Source organism: Protopterus annectens, chromosome 8.part0, assembly GCF_019279795.1.
Source record: "Protopterus annectens isolate FY-2018-M chromosome 8.part0, PAN1.0, whole genome shotgun sequence".
Classification (NCBI taxonomy): domain Eukaryota; kingdom Metazoa; phylum Chordata; order Ceratodontiformes; family Protopteridae; genus Protopterus; species Protopterus annectens.
The window spans coordinates 622,494,975-622,522,825 of record NC_056741.1 but is presented as its reverse complement, the minus strand read 5'-3'; the positions used below and the strand labels follow the sequence as shown (position 1 = coordinate 622,522,825).

Genomic DNA, 27,851 nt, shown 5'->3' with positions numbered 1-27,851 from the left:
TCCGGGTTAAACCAAAGTATGTTCCTGGCAAACAAGGGACACCAAATGGTTATTTAAACAGGTAGAGAAAGCTTGGTACCAGTATCAGAGCAACAAAAAACAAGCCACCCTTGACAGTTACTGGCAGCTAAGAAGTAAATAAAAAAAAACATATCAAGTCAGACAAAAAAAAAACAAACTATTGTACTACGATCCAGGAACACTACCAAAATAATCCCCAAAAATGTTGGGGTTCAAACGAGCAATTGTTACAGTCCGGACAATCCCACACACCAACCCCTACCACTACTAACACCACAGAAAAGCATAGCAACTCAGTTTAACACTTGTTTTATCAACTCCATGCCATCCTTAGTGAAAAATGATAGTATAACCCTCTTTACTCCTGCAAGAACAGATGCGATTCCCCAGTCCTTTCACCTTTAAAGCTATCCAAACAAGCACCATAAAAAATTGCTAAACAAAACTGATGCCCACATCCCTCGCTGCACATCATCTCCCAACTAAATATTTTAAGTTAAGCTAGCAGCAGACACTGTTACCCCACCTCTCTTTAAATCCACTGATTCATTAATGAGCAGTATATCCCTAAACTCTGGAATGTTTTGTATGTCATCCCTTTGCACAAAGGTGGCACCTCAACAGAACTATCAAACTATAGACCTATTGCCATTTTATCGCCACTCTCCCCAATTCTAGAAAAATGTATACTCTCACAACAGTATCCCTTAACCTTAATTTCACAGCCACCTATTTGATCACAAACAAGCTGTTAAGTGGCAAAATGATAACTCCTCTCTCTCACACACCTGTCAGTGTTGGTGTCCCGCAAGGCTCAACACTAGGACCATGTCTCTTTACTATATTTACCAACAAACTCTGTACCACCACTAACCTTGCCACCATAGTTCAATATGCAGACGATTCCTCTCTCATCTGTGCTGCAATCTCACTTTCACAACTCCAAGATAAAACCCAAAAATTCTTCACAGTTCTTGAATCCTATCTATAACTATCAACTTATTCTCAATCCAAACAAAACTAAATTAATGATTTTCTCAAACAAGTCATCTGACCACACTAACCCTTTTCTCATCTACTCGTCCAACAAAACCAAAATTGAACCATCAAGAACAGCCTGAGATTTGGCAAACATCTAGCATGTCATCAAAATGGCCCGCATAAAACTAGGCTCACTCTCCAGAGTGAAGCTATTCCTAAGTAACTCCACTAGACAATCCATTGCAAGAACTCGCCTAATGTCCACCATACTGTATGCTTCTCCTATCCTTACAAATCTGAAAAAGAAAAACAGACTTAACTAAACTTGAGTCCTATTGCAACAAAATCTCCAGATTTGCCTCAAACTTCCATTACAGATCCCACCACTGTACTAGTCTCCACTAACTAAAATGGCTAGAGCTATCCAATGGAGTATCTCTCAATCAAATTACAACTGCCCATGCAGTCATATACCAACCCAATAAATGCCCAGCTCTACAAAATCTTGTACAATCCTATACCAATAATCAAACCCTGAGATCATCTAAAAAAAATCCTATTAAAAGTCACTAAATCAGACAATAGCTTCGGAGACTCTCTATACTGTAGTCAAATATCCAGAATGTGTGAAATACCATCTCTTAAAAAAATCATAATTACCACAAACCCATCCAAGTTTAAACATTTCCTCAAAGAACACCTATCCAACAATTGGATCTGCCTGTGCATAGTACCTAGCTGATTATACCATACCCTTTTTGCTTCTCCTCACTCTTGCAACTATTTTCTTCTCTTACACTATTCATCTCTATTCCTAACTCCCTCATTCACCTAACCCTGGTGCACTTCTACATATGCATAATATTTCCATGTGTAACAAATCAGTTGCTAACTCTGCTATATTAGTATGTGAGAAAATGTAATACTCATGATAATTTTCACTTTTCATTATTTTTTTTCTGCATGGGCCCCCATCATATTCACCCATACCTACTCTGATGGTCTGAATATTATTATTCTTTTCTAGCTAGATCAATGTTATACTGTTTCTCTGTTTTTATGCTTCTTTGTAAAATGCAAATTATTTAATTTTACTTGGAGCTTTTCTCCCCATGCCTCCGCTGAAAATGGACTTCTAGGACAGTCACACCTCCCCAGTAAACAAATATCAAATAAAATAAATATACATTACATACATATGATTATATTGTAAGGTAGCTTTTCTCTGCAGTTTCCTTTTTCTAAGACTTGCTGTGACTTGCTGTTAAAAGCCAATCTCACAGTTGTCATTTGGAGGCGTATGTGATTTTGAGATGCAAGGGAAGAGTCAACCACTTGTTTAGGATGCTTTTGTAATATCTCTTAGGAGATCAGTAATGCATGCTGTGTATACATTTTGCATTTTTGGTTCTTGACTGAACACTGTAAGGAAAATGGATCCATCTGTAGAATAAAATCTGACCAGTTAGGTCCTGCTGTCATAGTTGTGCACCCCCACCTTTTTTCAGAAGTTTGCAATGGATGAAGGTAAGCGCTTTGAAGTGGTCATCTTGAGGCATCTGAAAGCATCACATGTGGATGAAGTCAGTGTACTTCAGGTGTACCATACATAGTATAAGGAGTTTTGAGTTCACTGTGTGTCCCCATTTCCCTGTGTCATGTCTAAACCTTTTCATCATAGCTACTGTTTGGCAAATTACTGCTGTAATAACATCCATATGTACATCAATGGTGCCATGAAGGCAGCTTCTTATGCCAAGTAATGTCTTGCAAATATTTATTCTTAACTTCCTGTTTTCCTGCCACTGAGTTTGTTTTACTTGGCTATTACGATTACTTTGCCTCTGGACCTCTAACTAAATTAAGTATGGCACTGTTTGAAGTTGTGCTTCAGGTTTTCTACCTTCCTAGTTTATTGACACAGCTATTTTTTGAAATGTGTGTGTGTTGTGTGGAAATCTTGGGATTGGGATGAAAACTTTATATCTGAGTAGTTTTGGGTTTGCTTTTCTGAGAATGAAAGGATCTAAGATTGAGCTTCTTGTGGTCCACTGTGGCTATCTACGCGCCCCTCCCGAGTAATTCAGTATGACATTTTTTGTGTGTTGAGATGGCTTTACTGTGATGTAATTAATATGGTTTTAATATTTTGGATCTCATGCATCAAGTTTCAGATGTCTGTTAAATTTGGCCCCAGCTTTGTGGCACAGAGAAATGAAACACTGCCTGTATTGTAGAAGACCAGAAGTTGATGCATGCAATGGACAATGGAAGAGCTAGGCAGAAGTTGGGAATGACGGGTTTACGTTGGATTTACATCTTGGGGTGGGGTTTCCCATATTAATGATTACTTCTTTGCAAGTTTATGCCTCAAGCATCCCACAGACTGTTGCATCATTTATTTAATCTATTTACGTGTTTAATGTTTGTTAAAATTGTGAACACTGTGCCATTTTAGCCAATCAAGTACTGCATCTAGACAGCAAACACTACAGAACAACATACTTCAGTCAGATTTGGTCGAACGTGGAAAAAAGTGTGAGGGCCATATGAAAAGCAATCCATTTGGAGTAGGTTTCAAGATGAAACTGGGATGAAATGGCATACCAAAATGCCTCATAGTGTACGCACTTTTGAATGCTTTCCAGGGTAGGATAAAGTAGAACGTTTGCTGTAATTATTTCTCAGTAATCTATTTTGCTTGTGGAATGGACCCTGTAGAAGTCCCTTTGTCAAAAATAAGTCCAACCTCCATTCCTTCATCATAAGTATTGATTCAGAAAGTGCAGCAGTCACATCTTGAGAACATACAGAATACATTTGTAATACCACCTAGAGGGTCTGACTTCTAAAAAGTTAATACTTTCATCTTTAATAGAACTGGTGGTATTTCCCATCCCTTTCATTTAGTAGACATCAGCATGCAGGTTAAATCACTGACACTAGTGGTGCTACAAACAGTATTCCTTCATGAATGTTTTTCTTGATTGTGCCAGTGGATGCAGCAAAGCCTACAAGCACAATGGAAAACTGAACAACTGTTGTATATCAGCAGTTTCCTTTCAGTATCTTTTCACTGAGCAGGGGTCTGAATGGAGAGATTAAATAAGGAAAAAAAAAAGAAATATTGCTCACGCGGTGGGCCTTGTTTTCGTACAAAATCTCATCAAGATGACACTGATGTATAGATTGTATTTTATATGGCGAAAGGTAGGTCAAAAAATAAGACTTTGTGCATAGGTCCCAGGAAAAAAAAGGTGCCCACTCCTGGTGCATTCACTAGTACCAGGACTGGAAAAAGGCAAAATGAAGTCCTGGCAGTATGGAACAATTCCCATAGGGTTATGCCAGGCTCAGGGAGAGAATGGTCCCCGGTGGCAGAAGGATGGAAATCCACAAAATACTGATAGGCCAGAAAAGAGGCCTGATATGGTAGTGGACTGTTGGTGAAGAAATTATGTATTACTATTATGCAAGAAGTCCAGAATTTCCAGACAGAGGATATGTTGCATGAGTAAGAGGAAAATTACAGGAAAGAAAAATACTTGCAAAAGAAAAAGAAATCAAAATTTATTGATAAAAATATGAATTCCTTAATATAACAGGTCAAGGAAAACATGTAGGTGTGTAAACAGTGTCTTGTTAGAAGAAAAAAAAGCAGAGAAGGAAATGAGTAAAGATAAAGAGAAAAAAACTGAAGTAGTTCAAAAGGTATAAAAAAAGAAGCAGACAGACATGGGAATGAAAAATAAATCTGATATGGTATGATATTTATGCGAAGAAGAAAGCCAAACTATTGATGCAGAAGGAGCAGCTCCAAAGATATATGAAAAGAAATACAGGTAAAAATACCCAGATATGTAAAATTTCACAATACACAAAATAAGATCACAAAGTGGGAATTTAAAAAAAGGTATAGATAGTGAAGTACAGAGTCTAGTGTGGAAACTCCAACACAGAATATAATGGACCAGTGGGTTCCCAGATGGAAGAGTAGTAGATGGAGCACGATGCTTGGGTCCCCACATGGAGAAGCATCATGCTTCTAAATAGTGTATGCCACAAGGCAATATTCTGGAGCCTTCTGTATGAAACTTGCATAAAAGTCCACTTGAATTTGCACTTCAAGGAAGGAGCAAGAAATGGTGGCAACTCTTACAAAGATAATGTTGCAGCATGATGAACAAATGGTCCCCATATGGAGGAGTAACAGATAAAGCAGAATGCATTTGAAGAGGCTAAGTGTGGAAAAGACAATGTCCTGGAACCTTCTGTAGAAGACCCACAAAACAGGGGGCAAAGATGGTGCAGTCAGCCCAGAAGAATAATGATTAAGGGAAGACCTGCTTGATTTAATAGAAAACTGATAGCCATATTAAGATATATCACAGAAATAGATTACAGAAAATTCATAAGACACACTAATCAGGACTGTTAAGAGATTCATGTGATATAGCAGAAATATCCATTTCAGCTTTGCAGTAACATATTCTGAAGTATAACAGAAATGTAGAGTTATAATGGAAAGGAAGGGATCACGTAGTAAGGCACCACAGAATCATCAGATAGAGGAGTATACAGCAGCTAAGACAAGAAGTGTCACTCCTAGTAAAATATACATAACAGAACAGATGATCAAAAAAGGTAGATATGATAAAACCTAGTCTGTTTTAATACTAAGTATTGTTTTTATCATACTCTATTTCAAATAGTAAAATATCAGTGCAAGCAGAAAAACCTGGAAGGTATGCAGATAAATTTAAAGGAAGAGTACAAAATAAGCAATTCATTTTTATATAAAATTGGGAAACAAAGCAAAATTAATAATAAAAAAAGGCCACTCAAAAAGTAGGTACACTTCGGAGAAATATTTATTAAGACCGTTTTAAAACACAGCAAATATACTGAATGGATAAAAGACAAAAACAGTAAGGTGCTTTAATGTAGAAGATAAGAAAACAAGAGAATTTGAGGCAAAATAAAGAAAAGCTCCTAACTGGAAACCTCTGGCCCAGATGTACTACCCAACTTCTGACTGATGGTATTTATATCTCTACATGCTGATTTTAGCTCCAAGTAAGAATTACTTATACGCACATCCAAAATGGACATTAAATTGGTTAACAGTAGGAGAAATACTTTTCAGAGTTTCATCTCACTTAGTGATGACTCTGTTTCCAGGGGCTTTTTGGTGCATCCATATCAGTACATGCTAATTAAGTATCTGAAAAGGCTGTTTTGCACTGTATTTCAAATATTTAAAGTTCTGCTGTTAAATTCTATTTTTGAAAAAAAGAATTTACACTTTAAACCTGCTATTTTATCAGTTGCTGAAGTATTGAAAGTGTTTTTTGGGCTGCAGTCAGACCCAGCCAGAACTGCAAAGTACAGCACTGTTAGTGCTGTATCATCAATCTGTGTATTAACTACTATATAAAAAAAAGTTCCTGCACGTGAAGCAATTGCACGGTCCCAAAGGTAACATGAAACAAAAAAGAACAGAACCAGCAAAACTTGGATCCTGAAAATAAAACTTTTATTGTGACAGGTTAAAAAACCTCCACATATATTACACTTTTGTAACAGACCGGTTTCGGTAGGGTATTACACAACCTTCATCAGTGAGATAAGACAAAACAAAAGTGTGACAAAGTTATATAAAGAGGTTACAAAAAGCCCATTGGTTGGTTCAAAAATTATCATTAAGACCAGGTGGGAATAATCCCCCCAGTTTGATAATCCATTTCTTTTCTTTAGTATTGAGTATTGAATGCCAGCCAGCTTTATTTGTTCTGTTCCCTTGTATGATATCAATAACCATAAATGTGAATTTGGCAGTATTGTGTACCAGAGTATGTTTATATAAGGCATTCGTTATCTTGTGTGTCCTAATATTGCTGATGTGTTCTGTGATTCTGATTCTAAGTGGCCGGGAAGTCTGTCCAACATAAAAAGCACCACAGTGACAACTGGCCAAATAGATAAGCCAGTCACTGCTACAGTTGGCAAAAAAGTTTATATCATGAACCTGTGAACAGTTCCGGCTGGAAAATTGTTTGGATTTATCAATTTTATCACAACTGGTACAGTGTCCACATGGAAAACACCCTATGAGTGGTTCCCCTGACAATGTGGTTTGTTTAAATTGGGTATTGTTGACCCTGCTGCCATGTTTGAAATGATTAAAAAAACCCGCTAAATTTTTGCCTTTCCTAAATGAAAACTGGCATCGATCTGGAATGAATTTGGAGATGTCAGAATCATATTGTAAGGGGGCGTGGCCAAGGATGAACACAGGATAGCAGCAGATTTCTTCAGCTCCACCAATTTCATTACATTGACAGGAATTAATTACTTAAAAAATTAATTCTTGAAGTAATTTTCTTTCTAAATATGTTTGTTTTATATAGTTCTTGAACTATATCTAAAAAAGAAAGGAAATCTTAATAATATTCCTGTCAGAAATTACTTTGGAAATTTTCCTGTCAGTTTATCAGTCTGAAATGAGTTCCAGTAAGACAAATTCTCAAGACTCCAGCATCAAGAAAGAACTTCAGTCTCTGATAATTATAGTCCAGCAACTTACTGCTAAGATGGATAAAATGGATACTAAAATAGACACTTTCATAGAAAAACTACAAAACAAATAGACTTGTTACATATGGACCTGCAACAACAGAAGATCCAGATGACAGGCATAGAAGAAGCTGTGAATGACATGGAAAATAGAATACAAGAAGAGGAAATCAACATTGAGTTTCTGCTGAAACAAAATACACATTTACAAACAAAGCTGGATGACCTGGAAAATAGATCTAGGCAATAACATTAGGATTTTTGGACTGCCAGAAAATATTGAAGGTAACAATATTACTTCTTTTTTAACAACATGGCTCCCTAAAACTTTAGATTTACCAGAAGCATTCTCTTTTGGTATCGAAAGAGCACATAGATCTATAGCTAATACTAACTCTAACAAAAACTATCCTAGATCAGTTATAGTTAGATTTCTATCGTCTTTTGATAAAAAGATGGTTCTTAAATCTGCTTGGGCTAAAGCTCCTGTTAAGATTAATGAAACAACTGTGCGTTTTGACAATGACTATTCTTCCATGGTATTAGCTAAAAGAAAATTTTTCTGCCACTAATAAGGGAGCTTAAAAAAGCACAGTTTAAAACATACCTTCTGTTTCCTGCCAAGCTTAAAATCTTCCTTCCTGATGGTCCTAAAATTTTCGATGACTTAGACTCTGCTTTACTGTTTATCAAAAATAAGATTTTGGAAAAAATAGAAGAAATGCAATGGGCTAGTCCTTCGTTAAAGAGACTGGCAACTGAAACTTCGTGGAAGACTTCAGAGAAGAAGAAGAGACTAAAAAACAAATGATTTGTACTATGTTTTTTTTTCTCTCTCATCATTTTATTTTATTATTAATCTTTTTAAATATAGTTCCTGCATTTCCAAGAAGCAACAAATATTTTGAAAAGATTTAATCAAAGTTATTCTCTGTGTGCAAAGAAATGTTTTGTTTCATAACTAATCAAAATATCTGGAGATTTAATGGCAAGCTGTGATTTAACTTGTTTCTCTTTCTGAAGAGGAAAAATAAGGTCAGTAATTTGATACATTTTTTTTCCTTTAAAAGTTTATATGTTCTTCAAATGCTATTCCTAATTATACTTTCTTGATTACACAGCTTATGCTTGTTTGTAAATAATCTGTCATGCTTTAACCAATAATAATTAGAACTAAATAATAGTAAATAATATGTTTTATTTTTAACTCTATTAATATAAACAGTAAGTAACATTCTATTGTATATACTTCTTATAGCTTTCTCTTACATTTTTTTTATTTCTGCCTTACACCCTTTTACTTTCTACTCTCTTTTCTTTTCTTTATTAATATATAGAAATGCTTTTGATCATATAGACACAGTAAATAATAAGATTTACATAGGAGTTGAGTTGGGACAAAAATGTTGAGTTTTGTTACTTATTAATAATTTTGGGCTTGATTTCACTTACATAGAGTCTGTAATAACCTGTAGAATGCATTGTGAAGGTTTTGTCATGTTTAGATGCATTTGCACTGCTAAATGAATGTTTGTCACTAGTTTTTAATAAGTTTCCCGCCAAAATGTTGAGAGACAATCTGGGATGTGGGCTGTCTCATGCACAGTGTCCATGAGCTACTTCAAAATCTTCAACTCTCAGAATTTTCACAGAGAAGCTGAAAGCAGCTGTCCTCACCTTTGACCTAGATATCACACTGACACATCACAGATACAGGAATAGCAGATTAATAATATGTGTTAAAAACCTATGTCCCAAACATATACATTACTATAACTCATTTAATTCATCTGATTGACAAGCATAAATAATTTTATAACTCTATACTGGAAGAAATTGTCATGTGATATATTTTAAAGCAGTAGTATAGTATGTTTGTAAAATCTGGTTACTAAAATGTGTTTGCTATGCATTATTTTGTATAAAGCAGACAGATTTATTGAAGGGACAGCAATGTAAGATGGTGCTCAGTAAAGATACAACTCAGTGAGATCAGATATATATATATATATGTGTGTGTGTATGTGTGTGTGTATGTGTGTGTATGTGTGTGTGTATGTTTGTGTGTATGTGTGTTTGTATGTTTGTGTACTTGTGTGTATGTGTGTGTGTGTTTGTGTGTATGTGCGTGTGTATGTGTGTGTATGCATGTGTATGTATATATATATATATATATATATATATATATATATATATATATATATATATGTATATGTGTGTGTATGTGTATGTATGTATATATATATATGTGTGTGTGTGTGTGTGTGTATGTAGATATGTATATAAACGTTTCTGAGAATCTGCTTAACTGTGAAGTATGATTTATAACAATTTCTATGAATACAATATTTTATTCTATTGGCAATAATGAGTTTGAGTAAATGCTCATATACAAGCAATTCAAGGTTTTTTGGAAGCTGTTAACAGTATTTACATGACAGAAAATAGATGCATCCTAATATATGTAATGTCTGAATCATATTAGCCAAAGTTTTTGATTTAAATGAATGTTAGAACTTATTTTTCTCTCCTCTTGATTTCTAACATCAAGATTATTTGAATGTTATTTGCATACAAGTGTTTTATATTACATGGCTGTATATAGTAGTATGAACAGTTTTAAAAAAAAAAAAAAAAAGGTTTATTTTAGTTTATATGATGCTGTTTTACCAAATGTGTAGTCTTGTCTTGCTAGATAATTGAATTGAAAACTGTTAACTTTAGTTAAATATAACTAGTATTAAATTGATAAGGTGGTAGCTGACGTACTGCTGCTTAGGGCAGGGGGTTAACTTGAGTGGTAAATACTACTCTAAGTTGGAGTTTACAACTCCAGGCTGGATGCAAGGTTTAATCCTTACATTATTTTCACTTGTTCATTGTTATTTGTATATAGTTTTGACATCCACAATATATTTTGTACATTCATTGTCACTACAAACAAAATTGAATCCTATCGAACTAAATCCCATAAGAGATTCAATAAATACAGCTATAAAGGTACACCTAAAGGAGGAGATGTAACATTACTTATCTTGTTATTTGTTATTTTGATCATAAGATTCTTAAGTTTTAAAAATGCCAAATGACATCTTTAAAAGGAATTTCTTTAAACATTAATGGATTGAATAATCCATGTAAAAGGGCAAGCCTAATAAGATACATTAATTTACATAAGGCCAACTTAGTCTTCCTACAAGAAACCCATCTCTTGAAAAAAGATATTGATAAACTAGAATCATATTGTAAGATGTTCCAATGGTTATTAATACTATCAATAAGTTGATTTGAATTCCGGGCATAAGTAGTAGTGAATCTTAATATATTACTTTTATCAGAAGTATGTTTCTGATACTTGAGGAAATCATTTTAATAATGTTAAAATAATTGTTGTGTTAATAATTGTCCTTAATTTTCCATCATAGTATTTACATTAGCAGGAACATCTAAATCTAGTACAGGCTATTTTTACAGTGCTTTCGGCACAGGGCTTTATAATTCTTTGTTTTTCATGCCTGGTACTATTACAATATTGTTTCTGCAGATTCTGGCCTACCATATAGTACAACACAATATTTAATAGCCCAATAGACTCAGATTTTTTTGTCATGTATATACTATTAGGTTTCTATATAGCATTACAATATTGCTAGTATCTCAGTAATATTTTAGTCTTTGGCATAGGGGCTTTATAACCTTTTGTTTTTCATGCCTGACATTGTCATTACACTGTTTCAGTAGACTCTGGCTCACTATATTTGACATAGTACAATTTAACAGTTAATAGCTTAATGGACCCAGGTCTTTCTTTCATATATACACTATTAGGCTTCTATACAGCATCATAACATTTGCTTAGAACCTTAATAATATTCTAGTTCATGGGTCGTATTATGCTTTTGCATTCTTTTCATTAGGTTTTCCCCCAATGATTTGGTTTAATATATCACCAAATTTTTTTTTTTTTTTTTTGGGTGTGGCTGTTTCTTTGTAATTGAGTGGTTCATCCCCATTAGGGCTTTTTTGTGCCAAATTTCATATACATGATCTCTGACCATGATAATGTTATAGTATTAGAATACATTTTTTCATAATTTATGTTTATTCCAATTTTGGTTTGTAATTAGGGACACAGCTGGTTGACATATACATCTTTTGGGCTGTCATTGTCCCTTTAGATTGCTGACTTAGTTTTATGACTAATATTGTCGGCTTCTCTTTTCCAAAATGGATTTTGCTAGTTTTATTTCAGGATTATCCGCAGACAGAGAAGACTTAAGGGTTTTTGGTTTGAGTTGCAATACTGGGGAATTTACAAATAATATGGGTTCCTCGGATGCTGAATCTAAATGCTGTGCAGCTTTTCAAGATTTGTTTACACACCTAAAAATCCTGAGATCTAACATACGGCACTCGAAATTATTTAAAGCCTATCTAGCCAAGGGTATTACACCCAGAGGGCTAAGAGTGCGCATCCAGCCCTTGGTTTCAAATGCGGACGAAGAACTCATTGAACAGTGGTCATCCATTCAACAACGTGCGACCAATTCTTTTGTTGAATCATTATCCAAGTTCTATGACAGGACCATAGATTCTGAGATCCAGTCTGTCACCAGATTGGTAGAGGCTATCAAGCCCTATGAGGATGAATCATTCTTTAAATCCCAGTTAAATAAGATAGTAGAGGACATCAAGATATTGGAGGAACAATTACGTAGTAGAAAGATCAAAAAATTCCAGAGGGATCAAGGGGACTATCAGGGTTCCAATTCCTTTGCAGCAAATATGAAACAGGTTAGGTTTATGCCTAATTTTAATAAATTCTCTAGGAAGAAAAGACCCAGATCCATCCTTCAGAAATCTGGACATACATCAGGGTCTTCAACCGAGGATGTATCCTCATATACAGATAGTGAGCCTCAGTCCAATTTGGGTTCACCGACCCCCAAAAGAACCCCAGGTTTTGCCCCTTTAGGTCAAAGCAACACAGGGGCAGCAGGAAACATAGAAGGCATTACAAACATTCAGGGGTTGTTGAAAATGGCATTGGAGAAATAAATACAATTTTTGTTAACAATATTTTGAATTTGTCTGATTTTGTACCTTCTCCCACCCAATTGTCAGTATTAAACAAAGGTTTAACATTTGTACCTGGGTTTATCATCACTGAAGACAGTATGGCTCAGGACGTTCTTTCTTTTTGCAGATTATTAAATCTGAAATTGTTTTTTGGTGATTCAGGTAGTTCTATGAGTGACAAATTTATTTATCACAAATCCAAATTCAATCCACCAATGCACCCAAATGTACTTCAATTTCAACGCAATATTCTCAAAGATCTACATTTTTCTGGTGAAGGTTTACGTTGGAAAACAAATAACATCTCTTTAGCCGAAAAGCAGGCCATTGCTGACTTACAGAAAAATCAGAATATTGTAATCACCTCAGCTGATAAAGGGGGTGCCATGGTGATTCTAAATTGGCTTGACTATGACAAGGAAGCCATCAGACAATTGTCAGATCAAAAATATTACTCACGTATGATAATTAACCCCACATCCAGGTTTCAAAAACAGATTGAGGAATTTATCCTTTGGGCTAAGGATGAATTTATTATCACAGAGGAAACTGCACAACAACTTATTGTACATGACCCCAACCCACAATACATATATTTTCTACCAAAAACTCACAAGAGTCTCATCAATCCCCCTGGCCGTCCAATTGTGTCTGGGAGAGGGTACATCACAGAACCCCTTTCTTTGTTTCTTACCCAGCAACTAAAACCATTGTTGGCCTTTGTACGATCACGTATACATGATACCACCATGTTTCTCAACATCATATCTGACAGTCAGTTAGAAGAGGACTGGCTAGTGTGCACTCTAGATGTCTGTTCCTTGTATACCAACATTCCTCACAAGTATGGTTTGGAGGCTTTGTCCTTCTGGTTAGATCAGGCTAGTTTATATCAACCCCTCTTTAACTCTTTTCTGGTGGAACTAGCCAAATTTGTCTTAACCAGCAATGTCTTTTGTTATCAGGACAAATGTTATTGGCAGGTCAAGGGCACAGCTATGGGAGCTTCCTTCGCTCCCATATATGCTGACCTTTTCATAGCCTTTGTTGAACATCACATAATTTACAATTCACATAACATCTACTTGGAGCACATTGACATTTGGCGCCGTTACCTTGACGACTGCTGGATGGTTTGGAGAGGAGACATACCAGGGCTTATGGATTTCATTTCATATCTTAACAACAACATTTGGGGTTTGGAATTCACTTTACACTATGATCACAATGCCATTACTTTTTTGGATGTTGCCATCACAAGATTGCCAGATCACACACTATCTGCGGCAGTATTCAGGAAACATCCTGAATACAATACCATTTTACACGCCTCCAGTTTTCATCCACCTCATGTCATACGCAACATTCCCAAGTCTCAATTCATCCACATTAAACGGATTTGTTCCACTGACAATGCCTTTCAACATCATAGGAGGGACCTAACTGAAAGATTTAGGTCCAGGGGTTACCCTATGGGTCATGTGTCTAGTGCCAGTAATATGACCAACTCTTCCAAGAGAAATGATTTCCTCAAGTATCAGAAACATACTTCTGATAAAAGCAATATATTAAGATTCACTACTACTTATGCCCGGAATTCAAATCAACTTATTGATACTATTAATAACCATTGGAACATCTTACAATATGATTCTGACATCTCCAAATTTATTCCAGATCGATGCCAGTTTTCATTTAGGAAAGGCAAAAATTTAGCGGGTTTTTTTAATCATTTCAAACATGGCAGCAGGGTCAACAATACCCAATTTAAACAAACCACATTGTCAGGGGAACCACTCACAGGGTGTTTTCCATGTGGACACTGTACCAGTTGTGATAAAATTGATAAATCCAAGCAATTTTCCAGCCAGAACTGTTCACAGGTTTATGATATAAAATGTTTTGCCAACTGTAGCAGTGACTGGCTTATCTATCTGGCCAGTTGTCACTGTGGTGCTTTTTATGTTGGACAGACTTCCCGGCCACTTAGAATCAGAATCACAGAACACATCAGCAATATTAGGACACACAAGATAACGAATGCCTTATATAAACATACTCTGGTACACAATACTGCCAAATTCACATTTATGGTTATTGATATCATACAAGGGAACAGAACAAATAAAGCTGGCTGGCATTCAATACTCAATACTAAAGAAAAGAAATGGATTATCAAACTGGGGGGATTATTCCCACCTGGTCTTAATGATAATTTTTGAACCAACCAATGGGCTTTTTGTAACCTCTTTATATAGCTTTGTCACACTTTTGTTTTGTCTTATCTCACTGATGAAGGTTGTGTAATACCCTACCGAAACCGGTTTGTTACAAAAGTGTAATATATGTGGAGGTTTTTTAACCTGTCACAATAAAAGTTTTATTTTCAGGATCCAAGTTTGGCTGGTTCTGTTCTTTTTTGTTTCATGTTAACTACTATGACACTTTTCTTGGTTTGAGATTATCAGACGGCGTAGTGATATAGCTTTAATGTTGTCCCCTCTTAGCAAGAGGTTCTCCAGGTAATTTCTCAGCTGGAGTTCCTTCTGTGCAGAGTCTGCATGTCCTGCCTGCATTTGTGTGGGTTTACTCTGGGTTCTCCGGTTTCCTCCCACATTAAAGACATGCATCTGGAGCATTTTTCCCTGGGCCTCCGCTGAAAATTGGCTTCATTCCAAGTCGGACTTTCCTGGTAAACAAATGCTAAATAAATAAATCAGTACTCTGTACTGTTGACATTGCCATTTTCTTTGATTTTCTGTACTGTATGTTTGGCTTGTAGCCTTAATCTGTTGCTGCACTCTCGGTGGCCCCAAACAGTGTTTTTACATTAGGAAGTCTTTGGTCTGCTCCCTAGTGACAGTAGAGAGAGCCAGGTCACTTCTGTGTTAGGTTACACTGTTTGAAACCTCCAAGTGCCTGCTTGTTATTGGACAACAGAATCATTTGTTAGAGCTTTGTCTCTGTGTGGCCCATTATTTCAGAGCTCCAACTCACTTAGCAATGTTACCATTGATTTCAGAGGCTTTTTGGCACATCCAGCTCTACTGCTAAATAATTGTGTAAAATGGCAGTTTTGCGATCTTTAAATATTTAAAGTTCTGTTGTTAAATTATGGTCCACAACTTCTCCTCTGGTTGATAAAAATATGCCTGACCTCTATATAAATATAAGGGACTAAAAATATTTTCACTGCTTGTGGCTTAACCATATCCATAAACAAGAACTTCTAGTTTCTCTATTTTTGTTTTATCCTTTGTCTCTTCCCATATATCCTTAGCTGCCATATAAGAAGCCTTTTTAATTGAATCCATACTCCTAAATAATTCATCTTATGTCCCATAAATGTGGGTATTGCTGAACCAATCCATTTGTCAATACATAATTTACAGCTGTAGCCTTTGTTTTATCTTCTTTAATTTTATGTCCTGAAAAGACTTGACACTGAATTAAAGTGTTCCACAACACTGAGTTGTGCTTTTCTGGATTTATCAAGTACAAAATACTTTATGCAGATAAAGCCAACTTTTCCTGAATGTGACCCCAATTATATCCTTGAATTTCTGAGTCCCTTATTTTGTTTGCTCTTGGCTCTAAATATAAAGCAAGTCAAGGAGGAGGAGGATACCAATGCCTGGTTCCTCTGTTCAAGCATAACTTATTGGAGAGGAACCTTCCTACTTTAATTCTTGCCTCCAAACGTTCATGTATCATCCTAATTAACCTCATTTTTGTATCAGGGAATGTAAATGTTTCCATTGCCCTACTTATAAAATTCCAGTTTATTTTGTCATATGCTTTCTCTGCATCAAGACCCACCAACAACAGTGGTTTCTTACATTCTGCTTTACTCTGAATCATCATTGCGCTATTAATATTGTCAAATGGTTGCCTTCCCTTCACAAAACCAAGTAATTCTTTGTCAGTTTATGCAACACCTTTGTCATTCTTTCAGCTAGTATAGATATAAAGCCATTATAAACCTGGATTAAAATTATAGTGGGTCTGTGTGAAGCTGGATGTGACGGGTCTTTACCCTCTTTGGGTCGTACAGCCACTACATCTTTCTTCTCAGATGCTACTGCTTCCCCTCATACTATTAAATAAAGTTTTCCAGATTTTTATCATTTTCTTCCCTCTTTATTTCCACACAAATATTATCTGTTCCTGGATACTTCCCTGCAGAGTGATGACTATACATCACTTTTTTTCTCATCTGCTCTTGATTATTAGTTGTTCAGCTTCAACTTCAACTTCCTCTAACCTTGGCATAATTAAATATTCTATAAATATTTCCATTTGTGCCTTTCTTGGTTTCTACATTTCTCTGCTTTAAACAAATGTTCATAAAATGTCCTAAATATCATTCTCGGCCCTCCGATTGTTTTTCTTTTCACAAGTTCCCTAAGAGTGGCTACAACCTTTCAACTTTCTGTCGAATAAGTAGTTATGCTACAAGTTTCTGTGCTCTGAAGTTCTCAAAAGTAGTTGCCTTTCTAACCTCATTTATCGTATCCACATGCTCCACTATTTTCCCTTTGGGACAGTGCAGTTATTCCTCATCTTCTGTGTGATTTCTAATTAATTCCTGTTACTGCTTCCCCATATCTTTCTTTGTCATTTCTACTCTTTTTCAATTCCATGTTCATTTTTCCCCACACACTAGCAGCCTCTTCAGAATTAATTTCTATTTTCCGTAGTAACTCTTGAATTATTTCCAGTACCCATTCCTTAAGTCCCTCTGTTTTAATCAGTTAAGTAGGAAAAGTACCAGTAACTCATTTTACTTTATTACCGTGCATCTTTACCTTAGTTCTTATTAGTAGATGATTTGAAGTAGTTATTGGAGTTATGAAAGCTCTCAAATTAAATACACCTGCTCCTGTGAAATGTTTCTATCCAAACTAGCCCAGATGTCATTCCATGATCACTTTTGCAGAATTATTAAAGTATAGGAGAACTTGCCAAGGATAGCAATACATCTGGCCAGCATATCAAAGCCTGGGTTCCCTCTCCTAATGCCATATGTCCAGTGTATGACTTCAGCTCAGCAGAGGCAATGGTACATGCAAAATATGGATGAAAAATGCCTGAACACTTTCTTGCCATCAGCCAAGACCTTGTTTCAGCATTGTAAGCTGCACTATTTGTGCCACTTCCTTTGCCATTAGAAGTACAAGTGTTCCTGTTGATGGCCCTCCTCTTTTTTTATATTTTCATAAATTTTCTACATGTCATCGAAGAGAAAGAAATGTGATTGTGGGGTTCAAATTTCTCACTGAGATCAGTTATGTATTTTTGTTTTGGTGCTGAACATGATTATAAGGATTTTTCTATCTGGCATTTTTGCCTAAAACTTTGTGTAGTCATTTGTTGCCTTTGAAAATTTATCTTGAGGACCAGAAACTTGAAGCCTTGTTTCAGGATACGATGGCATCTGAATCTTTGACGGCCAATATCCATTTAACACCAAAGAAGCTTAAATGGGAGATCTCTGCTGCAGATTTGGATGCAGACATCTGTTGTTTCTTGATGAGACATTGGACCATTTGGCTGTTACTGCTGTTGCTGCTGCTCCCTCTATCATTGCCCCTTTGGAGGCTGATACAGTGTAGCTGTCACACACGTCTGTCTTGTCTACCCAGTTGTCCAGTTTGGCCAAGAAGGGGGGTACATTGGTTTATATCTGAGAGATCAGACAGCATACCTCAAATTCTGCATAGAAAGAAGCTCCCAGTACTTAAGAGATATGTCAAGACTCAGCGCCTTTAGAAAGGACAGTTGTCAATTCTTAAAAATAGAAGACGAAACACACTTTCTTTATTTTTGAGGGATCCTTAGCAAGAATGGCAAGATCTTAAACAGAGTCTTTAAGACTAATATATGTCTTAATACTGCCGTTTTGTTTCCCTGCTACTGCTACCTCTGCACTTTTTTTTCTCCCCCTAGTTGGTGCAGGGAGGAATCTGAGTTTGAAGAGGAGTTTGATGAAGATGGCGATGATTCTTTGGATTTACCATCTCAAATTCATTTTCCTGTTACTTATGCTCCTGATGCAGGTACTTTTATCTCCTTATTTCCTTATGGAGGACTTCCACTGGGGACACAGTTACCAAGATGATTCAGCATTATCAGTGGAATGCTCTCAATTCTTAGATTTTCAGAATAGGTATTATTATTATTGAAAATGGATATGCCTAAGCCTTTGACTATTCCTGTGTTTTCGAAGTCTTGTTTGATATCTTCTCCACAACTTCTATGAAGCCTGAATCTCAGCTTCCAGCTCCTACGAAGCCTGATATGTTTTACAAGGTGCCGAACTCTGTAAAGTTTTTATATTACAACTCTGGTTTGGATCCTCCTCATTACTATTTCCACTGAGAAGCTTATAAGCTTCTATCTTCCTCTAATGTTTTGCCTACATTTAAAGATAGTAAAGCCATTGATTGATGTAACAAAATACACTGATGTTTCTGACATTGCCAACATCTTAGCTGAAAGGTTCAGTGCCAATATCTCCCCCCCCCCCACCACCACCACCACCTACAGGGCCTATTACCATTCCAGGGGATTGTGCAAGTCCAATTATTACTGATATGTTGGTTAACAAGGCTCTATCTAAAGCTAAAAACACTGCCTCCATGGGACCAGATGGTGTTCCAGGCTGTCATAAGCGAGCTCCAAAAGGAATTAACCCCGCATCTTAATACCCTGTTCAGTCTCAGCCTCTCCACAGGGTATGTGCCCATAGAATGGCGCATGGCAACGGTGGTCCCGCTACACAAGGGTGGGGCCACAACTGACCCTGGGAACTACCGACCAATAAGCCTGACCAGTCTGATCTGTAAGGCTATGGAGCAAATCATTATGGAACTCATAAATGGAGAGATTGGGAACCTCCAGTCGCTGGACCCCACACAGTCCGGCTTCGTCAAGGGCAGATCATGCCTCCTCAACCTGGTGGATTTCTTTGAGACAGTTACTCAGGCTATAGATAAGGGAAAGGAGGTACACATGGCTTACCTTGACCTTGCTAAAGCATTTGACACCATTCCCCATTCAGGTATTATTGATAAGCTCACCAGCCTGGGCATAAACCCTTGCGTCACAAGATGGATCGCAAACTGGCTCTCAGACAGATCCCATAAAGTAAGAGTAGCGGGATCTATGTCCGAATCCAGACCAGTAACGAGTGGTGTGCCTCAGGGCTCTGTCCTGGGGCCCCTCCTGTTTGGCATATACTTCTCAGAAGTACAGGCAAGCACGGAAGGGCTGTGGCTGACTAAGTTTGTGGACGACTGCAAACTGGGTGCTATAATAGAGTCTGCGGCCGACATGGAGATCCTCCAGAAGGGCCTAAATGAGACTGATGCATGGTGTCAAAGCCATGGTCTCAAGCTAAATGCAAAAAAATGCATAGTAATCCCCTTTGGAAAAAAGAGTACCTGCAAACTACAACATAGGAGGTAATCCCCCTGAAATCTGAAGAAGAAATAAGGCATCTAGGGACCCAAGTAGATAGTCTGCTTTCCTTTGATAACCATGTTGCCAAAGTGGTTAGAAAATCCTTTTATGTGACCCATCTGATTACAAAAGGGTTCGCATCAAAATCTAAGGATGTAATGGTGCCCCTCTACTCTTCCCTCATCAGATCCATTATTGAGTACAATGCACCAATTGGAATGTACCTGGCTAGACATCTCCAGCAGCTGGAGAGACCATAGAGGTACCTAACCAAGAGGATTACTGGCCTCAAACAGTTGCCCTATACAGCACGATTGAAACAGCTAAGACTGTTCTCTGTTGCATACCGCTTTCTCAGAGGCAATCTCTGTCTAACGTACAGAGCCATGTTCAACCCAAAATTGTTGAACATGCTCCATCTTAGCAAAACCAAATCTACTCGAGCTACACGCTGTAGGGATATAAACCTCAACACAACAATGAATAGAACATACTGGAGGGATAGATTCCCTTCGCAGAGACTTCCCTTACTATGGAACAGGGTCCCGATCTACATAAGACAGAGCCCCTCACTATCACTCTTCAAGATGAACCTTGATGAGTGGATGGGTAACAGGAAGTTCACACCGGGGATCACACCAACAGCACTACTAGATAGGGGCCAAGGGTACTAGCTGCTAGTACAAGGGTCTAGGGAACTACTAAAGGGGTGGTGAATACCACACAACGTGGCTGGGCTAATATATGCCTTTGGGCAGATAGCCCAGTACCTACCTATGTGGTCAGAAAAGTGTATATTTCTGCTGCTTCAGCTTTTAGAGCAAGACACTACCAAGTCATATGGTTGGGTACCTTTTGTCTATTTTGAGTAACTTCGGTAAGGTGCTTTCTGATTTTGAGGATTCAAAAGCTGTTTCTTCTGCATTGTCTTTACTTGTGCCTCTCGAATGCCTAGATATTTAGTTAGGTATTATGAAGCTGCTTCTTGGGCTTTAGCTGTAAGTTCAGTTCTTCATAGGTTTTTATGGTGTAGACTTTAGGCTTTGCCTGAGGGTGTTGAGGCTAAATTGATGGGTTTTTGTCTAAATAGACAGTATCTGCTCTGTGGCTGCAGAACTTTTGAAATCTTTGCAGAGGAAAGGTAAGGTCATGGTGGGACCTTAAGTAAATCTTTCTCCTATGTTTAATGCAATTTCCTTCTAAAGCTGGTCCATTTTCTGTGCAAGAATCTGAAATCTTTTCAGAAGAGAAAAAGTTAAAGGAGGAGATTTCAACAAAGTTCCAGAAGTTTTCAAACTTCTTTTAGGACAAATTTCTTGCCTTGTGAATGTCTGCCTCCTTTTCCAGATTCTGCCCTCCTCAGCCTTTCTCAATCTCCTTTATCTCAAAGGCCGTCGCTTGGTCTATCGGTTTGACAAATGATAACGTCAGACAAATGAGTTTTGCCTATCAGGGAAGATACACACTGTCTTGGAAAGCTCTCCCTTGCCTTTCAACCATTCCTCATCCCCTTGAAGCTAGATTCATCTTATTCTTTCTCCTCTTGCAGAACTCTTGTATCAGGGTACAATAGAACTGGTTCTTCCTCTGTTGTAGAGGACAGGGTTTTATTCTATGTTTCTGGTTCCCAGAAAGGAGGAGAGTTGGACTGTCATTGCTTTTTGTAGACTTGAAGCAATTCAGATATTCCTTTATCTAGACACTCTTCTCATTCAGCTTCCTACCCAAGAGCTACGTTTGACTCATTTGCATTTTGTAATGGACCTTCTGGCCAGGATGGGGTTCACACTAATCGTCAAGAGGTCTTGATTAATTTTGTCTGAGGATCACGTTTTCTTGGACTGCAGAATCAACCCCTTGCCAGTAACAGCTTTTCTTCCAAAAGACAAGGTTATTTTCTTGACAGAGTATTTTCAGACCCTTTTTTCTTCAGTTATGACAGCTGCAAAGTTCCTCAGATCTGTAGGCTACATGGCATCAATGATTCTAGTGGTTCTTTTAGCCAGTCTTCATATGGGGAAGATAACAGTAGTTTCTGAAGTTGGTTTGGACTAAACATTGCCCTCCATTAACCTTCAAAATTCCTCTTCTGCCTTTCATTAAGGAGGTTTCTTAGTGGAAAAAATGTGTTTCAGTCATTTTAGGAATGGCTGTATTTCTTCCTCCTTGCGAAAATCTGTCCAATGATCTGGCATGGTGTGTTTATTCCAAAGGCATCAGGGTTCAAGGGCTTTGGTCCCACAAAGAAAAGTGGGGTCACTTCAGTATAAAGCAAATAAAGACACTTATTTTAGCTCTTTAATCTCTGCTTTACTTCTGGAATATGGGTCATTTTCAGATCTTCACATACAACAGTACAGTTATGTGATATATTAATGGGGGAGCAGGTCCTGCTGTTTCTGCAGATCGGCTCTTAACTCTGGAAATTGCGACTCAACCATAACGTATTCTCCAGGATCTGCGTATATACCCTTGCCTCTGTAAACAGCAGATAGCTAAGATTGTTTTGTTCAAGACTACCATCCTCTTAGGTGTGGATAGAAGATGCCATGGCCTCTCCCTCCAGTTCCATTGATTTCAGAAGTGCTTCTGAATGTCGAGGGACAAATCAGAAATCCTGTCGATGTCTCCCTTTTGGCCCAAGCAGCACTGGTTCATGTTCTGTTTCATCTGGCAAGACAGTAATGTTGCAGTCTTTAAAATAATAGTACAAAATTTGACATATGAAAATATTGGTTAAGATTAGATACAAGTTCTATGACAGTGGTTTAATAGAGACATTTTAGCCAGCTTATATAAAAGTTAAAGGTAAGTTAGTATAATACAAACAGGAATTGCAATGTGAAGTGAGAGGAAAAACAGGTTTATGGTATATTTACAGAGAAAGCCAAGGGAGAGAAATTGATAGAAGCAAGGAAGTGAGTGAAGAAGGGAGAGTAAAGAGATGCATGTACAAATAGATATTTGTTCACATTTAGGGATGTAGTTTTATCCTCGTGTTGAGCAAGAACAGAGACTGCTTTTTGTCATAAGGTTTCACAGAGGATTAGAAAACCAAACGACAAAAGAAAAAAAAAATCTTGGGTTTCCAAATGGAAGAGATTTTCTCTTTGGTACCGTAGACAGAATCGGGGACCCTTTTAAGGTTCATTTATGATGCTTGCTAATCTGTAAATGTATCTGTAAAGAGCTTACTGATCTGTATATACTGTGCTTTACTGTAGCTTGTAATAGCCTGTATGTGTATTCATCATCATCTTGTCAGCTACTTGTTTTTTTGGTTGTAAGACTACTACTGGCTGAGCGTTACTGTTTTGATTTTGCATGGTGCTTTTGATGTGTTTTTTTTCCCCACTGTGGTCTTAACACATCACTGGCTGGTTTGAAAATGTTCCACTTGGATTATTGTTTTACCCTGGATAACAAATGTTATATGAATAAAGGTTGTAGTGTATATGTAAAGGTGGTACAGGGAATGTTCATCTTCTGTGGACTGTGATAAGGAGAGACATCCCAATGCAATGGGGAGATGTAGGTCCAGTAAAGGAAGAGAGGGGAGAGGACAGGACAGGAAACATAATAGGTGAAAAGCCAAGGGAATGAGCAAGGTAGTTTGGTTAGAGGGGTTGCAGATGAGTACAGAATGCCTTGATAGGAAGTGGTAGGCTCACAGTGGAATTGAGTAGGTGTCCAGAATTAAGGAAACTGGGGAAGCAGTTAGCGACAACAGGTAAACGCTCTAACTTGATAGGAATTTCAGAGGTAAAAATTACTTGTGCCAACATGTGACCACACAGGGGATTGATGCTCCAGGGCCTACCTCAGGGGAGAGGTGATGTAGGGTTCAATAAGTTTTGGATGTGAAAGAGAGTTCAAAGAGAGTTAGGAAGTGTATGGGAAGGGAAGGAGTGGGCTGAGAGATTAGTAACTTGAAGTTTAGAGAAGGTAACCCTTTCAAGCAGCAAAGGTATTAGTGGTTAAAAACAGGTGAATCTGTAATAATGTGGCAAGATGTTAAATTAAAACAGAAAAGTTTGGGTGATTAAAGTGGTGTGGGGGAGATGATAGTGGCGAACACTGAACTGTACACGAGTGTAAATCCAGAATGCTGAGTGACCTCTGCAAATTGGAAATAACTGCCCACTAAATATCGGAGCTGCTGTGATCTGAATAATTAACCTCCATTATTCCACATTATGAAAAGTGGTTTGGCCCAGTGGTACATATTGTCACCACCAAATAGATATATACAGGGGGACAAAATTACTTCCTGCACATGTTGTCATGGTAGCCAGAAGCCAGTTTATATCATGCTGTACTGAATTTAATACATCCACATTCAGTAAAACACATGTCCAGATGTAACCATAGAACACTTTTTGAAATAAGTCATGCACACGTCAGTTTAGCCTGTGGCGCCAAACTATGACTGTAATTAGTTTAAATTAGTAGCATCTAAGGGAATACCTCATAACTATTTAAATTTTGGCTCAAAATAGGTTCATAGGTAGGTACTGGGCTATCTGCCCGAAGGCATATATTAGCCCAGCCACATAGTGCGGTATTCACCACCCCTTTGGTTAGTTCCCTAGGCCCTTGATCTAGCAGCTAGTACCCTTAGCCCCTATCTAGTTGAGCTGTTGGTATGATCCCTGGTGTGAACTTTCTGTTACCCATCCACTCGTCAAGGTTCCTCTTGAAGAGTGATAGTGAGGGGCTCTGTCTTATGTAGATCAAGACCTTGTTCCATAGCAAGGGAAGTCTTTGCGAAGGGAATCTATCCCTCCAGCATGTTCTATTCATTATTGTGCTGAGGTTTATATCCCCAGAGCGTGTAGCTCGAGTAGATTTGGTTTTGCTAAGATGGAGCATGTTCAACAGTTCTGGGTTGCACATGGCTTTGTATGCTAGACAGAGATCGCCTCTGAGAAGGCGGTATGCAACAGAGAAAAGCCTTAGTTTTTTCAATCGTGCTGCATAGGGCAACTGTTTGAGGCCAGTAATCCTCTTAGTGAGGTACCTCTGTGGTCTCTCCAGCTGCTGGAGATGCCTAGCCAGGTACATTCCAATTGGTGCATTGTACTCAACAATGGATCTGATGAGGGAAGAGTAGAGGGGCACCACTACATCCTTAGATCTTGATGTGAACCCTTTCGTGATCAGATGGGTCACATAGAAGGATTTTCTAACCACCTTGGCAACATGGTTATCAAAGGAAAGCTGACTATCTACTTGGGTCCCTAGATCCCTTATTACTTCTTCAGATTTCAGGGGGTTACCTCCTATGTGGTAGTTTGTGGGTACTCTGTTTTTTCCAAAGGGGATTACTATGCATTTTTTAGCATTTAGCTTGAGACCATGGCTTTGACACCATGCATCAGTCTCATTTAGGCCCTTTTGGAGGATATCCATGTCGGCCGGAGACTCTATTATAGCACCCAGTTTGCAGTCGTCCACAAACTTGGTCAGCCACAGCCCTTCAGTGCTTGCCTGTACTTCTGAGAAGTATATGCCAAACAGGAGGGGCCCCAGGACAGAGCCCTGAGGCACACCGCTCGTTACTGGTCTGGATTCGGACATAGATCCTGCTACTCTTACTTTGTGGGATCTGTCTGAGAGCCAGTTTGCGATCCATCTTGTGACGTAAGGGTTTATGCCCAGGTTGGTGAGTTTATCAATAATACCTGAATGGGGAATGGTGTCAAATGCTTTAGCAAGGTCAAGGTAAGCCGTGTGTACCTCCTTTCCCTTATCTATAGCCTGAGTAACTGTCTCACAGAAGTCCACCAGGTTCAGGAGGCATGATCTGCCCTTGACAAAGCCGAACTGTGTAGTGGGTCAAGTGTTTGGAGGTTCCCAATCTCTCCATTTATGAGTTCCATAATGATTCACTCCATTGCCTTACAGATCAGACTGATCAGGCTTATTGGTCGGTAGTTCCCAGGGTCGATTGTGGGCCCACCCTTGTGCAGCGGAATCACCATTGCTGTGCGCCATTCTATAGACACATATCCTGTTGAGAGGCTGAGACTGAACAGGGTTTTCAGATGCGGCGTTAATTCATTTTGGAGCTCACGTATGACACAGCCCGGGATACCATCTGGTCCCATGGAGGCAGTATTTTTAGCTTTAGATAGAGCCTTATTAACCAACGTATCACTAAGAATCAGGGTTACACAATCCCCTGGAATAGTAATAGACCCTGTAGGTGGTGGTGGGGGGAGAAATTTGCACTGAACCTGTCAGCCAAGATGTTGGCAATGTCAGTGGGGTCAGTGCATTTTGTTCCATTTTGTACTAGCTCAGAACAGACCTGAGCGTTGCCATTTAGGTTTTTGACGTAACCATAGGAGGTCTTATGGTTATCCTTGGCATCTTTGGCAACTTTCTTTTTGAAATTGGCTTTAGTTGACTTGATGAGGGCCCTCAATTTTTTACTAATGCTGATCAGGGATGATTTTTCTACTTGAGATTTGGCCTTTCTTTGTATAAGTCGTCTCCTTGTATTGTATAGTTTGCTTATGGCCGGGGTCCACCTGACTGGTTTCTTCTTGCTTGAGGAAGCAGTCGTGGTTTTATTTGGGATAGCACGGTCCATGCAATCCTGAAGATGTATATAAAGTGCCTTGGTGTAGGATTCTGCATCCTGGATATCATTATCCTTCTGCAAGGGAGTAGTGAAGCTTTCCATTTCTGACGCAAGTAGTTTGAAGTTTGCTTTGAAAAGTTTTTTTACGATGGTTTCTTTGACTGGGGGAGGTGGAGGGGTGAGGATGTCCAGGGTTATCAGTTTGTTGTCTGATCTGACCAGAGAGGGAGTGATAACGGGTGTGGTACAATGGGCACCCATATTTGTGATGACTAAATCCAATATGTTGTCCCCTCTAGTGGGAGAACATACCAGTTGTTCAAGGGCATTTGAATTTATAAATTCTATAACCTGCTGGGCATAGGAGTTAGAACTTTGGTAGTTCGTCCAGTCTATACCAGGGTAGTTGAAATCACCCAAAATTATGGTGTTGGGTAGGATCTTTATATTTCCCAATGCCTCAAGGAATGCTGAGTGAGCATCTTGGGACATGGTGGGCAATCTATAACAGGCTACGACTTGAAATGTGGTTTTGCCTGCTGATAGTTGCACATGGATGATCTCTGGGGCATCATGCTGCACCACTAACCTGGAGATGTGGGTATCCTTGATGAATATGGATACACCTCCGCCCTTTGTACTGCGATCCGGTAACTGAGGCCGGAAGGTATGATATGAATTGTAACCTGGTAGTGCTGGGGTGCTCTCTGGTGCCTTGAACCAGGTTTCCGTCACTACACAAACATCGATTTTCTCCATACTGAGGAGTGCCTCGAGTGCGTGCATTTTGAGGTTGAGACTTCAGGCGTTGAATAGCATTACCCTTAGTTTTTGGTTCCCTGTGCTGGTTACGGTGGTTGGTTTGTCCTTTGAGCCTTGCCTAAAAAAGGCACTATGGGGACGGCAAGAGCCTTGGCCAGTATTCGAAAGCCTAGGGGTGACGGGTGCAAACTATCTCTGGCGAAACAGCGAGGCTTGTCTATCATGTCATCCTAGGCAGACAGTCACTGGATCCCCTTAGAATGACACCAGAAGCTTAGCCAATTGTTGAAATTGATAATTTTGTCTTTGTATTGTGGTATCATTCTAGGTGAAGGTAGTATGCTACTCAAGGTCAAGGTCATACCAGCTTGGGCTACAT

General features: G+C 38.3%; 1 protein-coding gene across 1 annotated transcript in view; it reads left to right on the top strand.

Annotated features, from left to right (window-relative positions):
* Nucleotides 1-27,851, top strand: part of LOC122808326 (plexin-B3-like) — a 2,760,797-nt gene that overhangs the window by 913,508 nt on the left and 1,819,438 nt on the right. Inside the window, exons 11-12 of the mRNA XM_044079291.1 lie at nucleotides 12,785-14,191; nucleotides 18,607-18,716. Of these exons, the coding sequence (XP_043935226.1) occupies nucleotides 12,785-14,191; nucleotides 18,607-18,716 (1,517 nt within the window). The remainder of the gene's footprint in view (nucleotides 1-12,784; nucleotides 14,192-18,606; nucleotides 18,717-27,851) is intronic.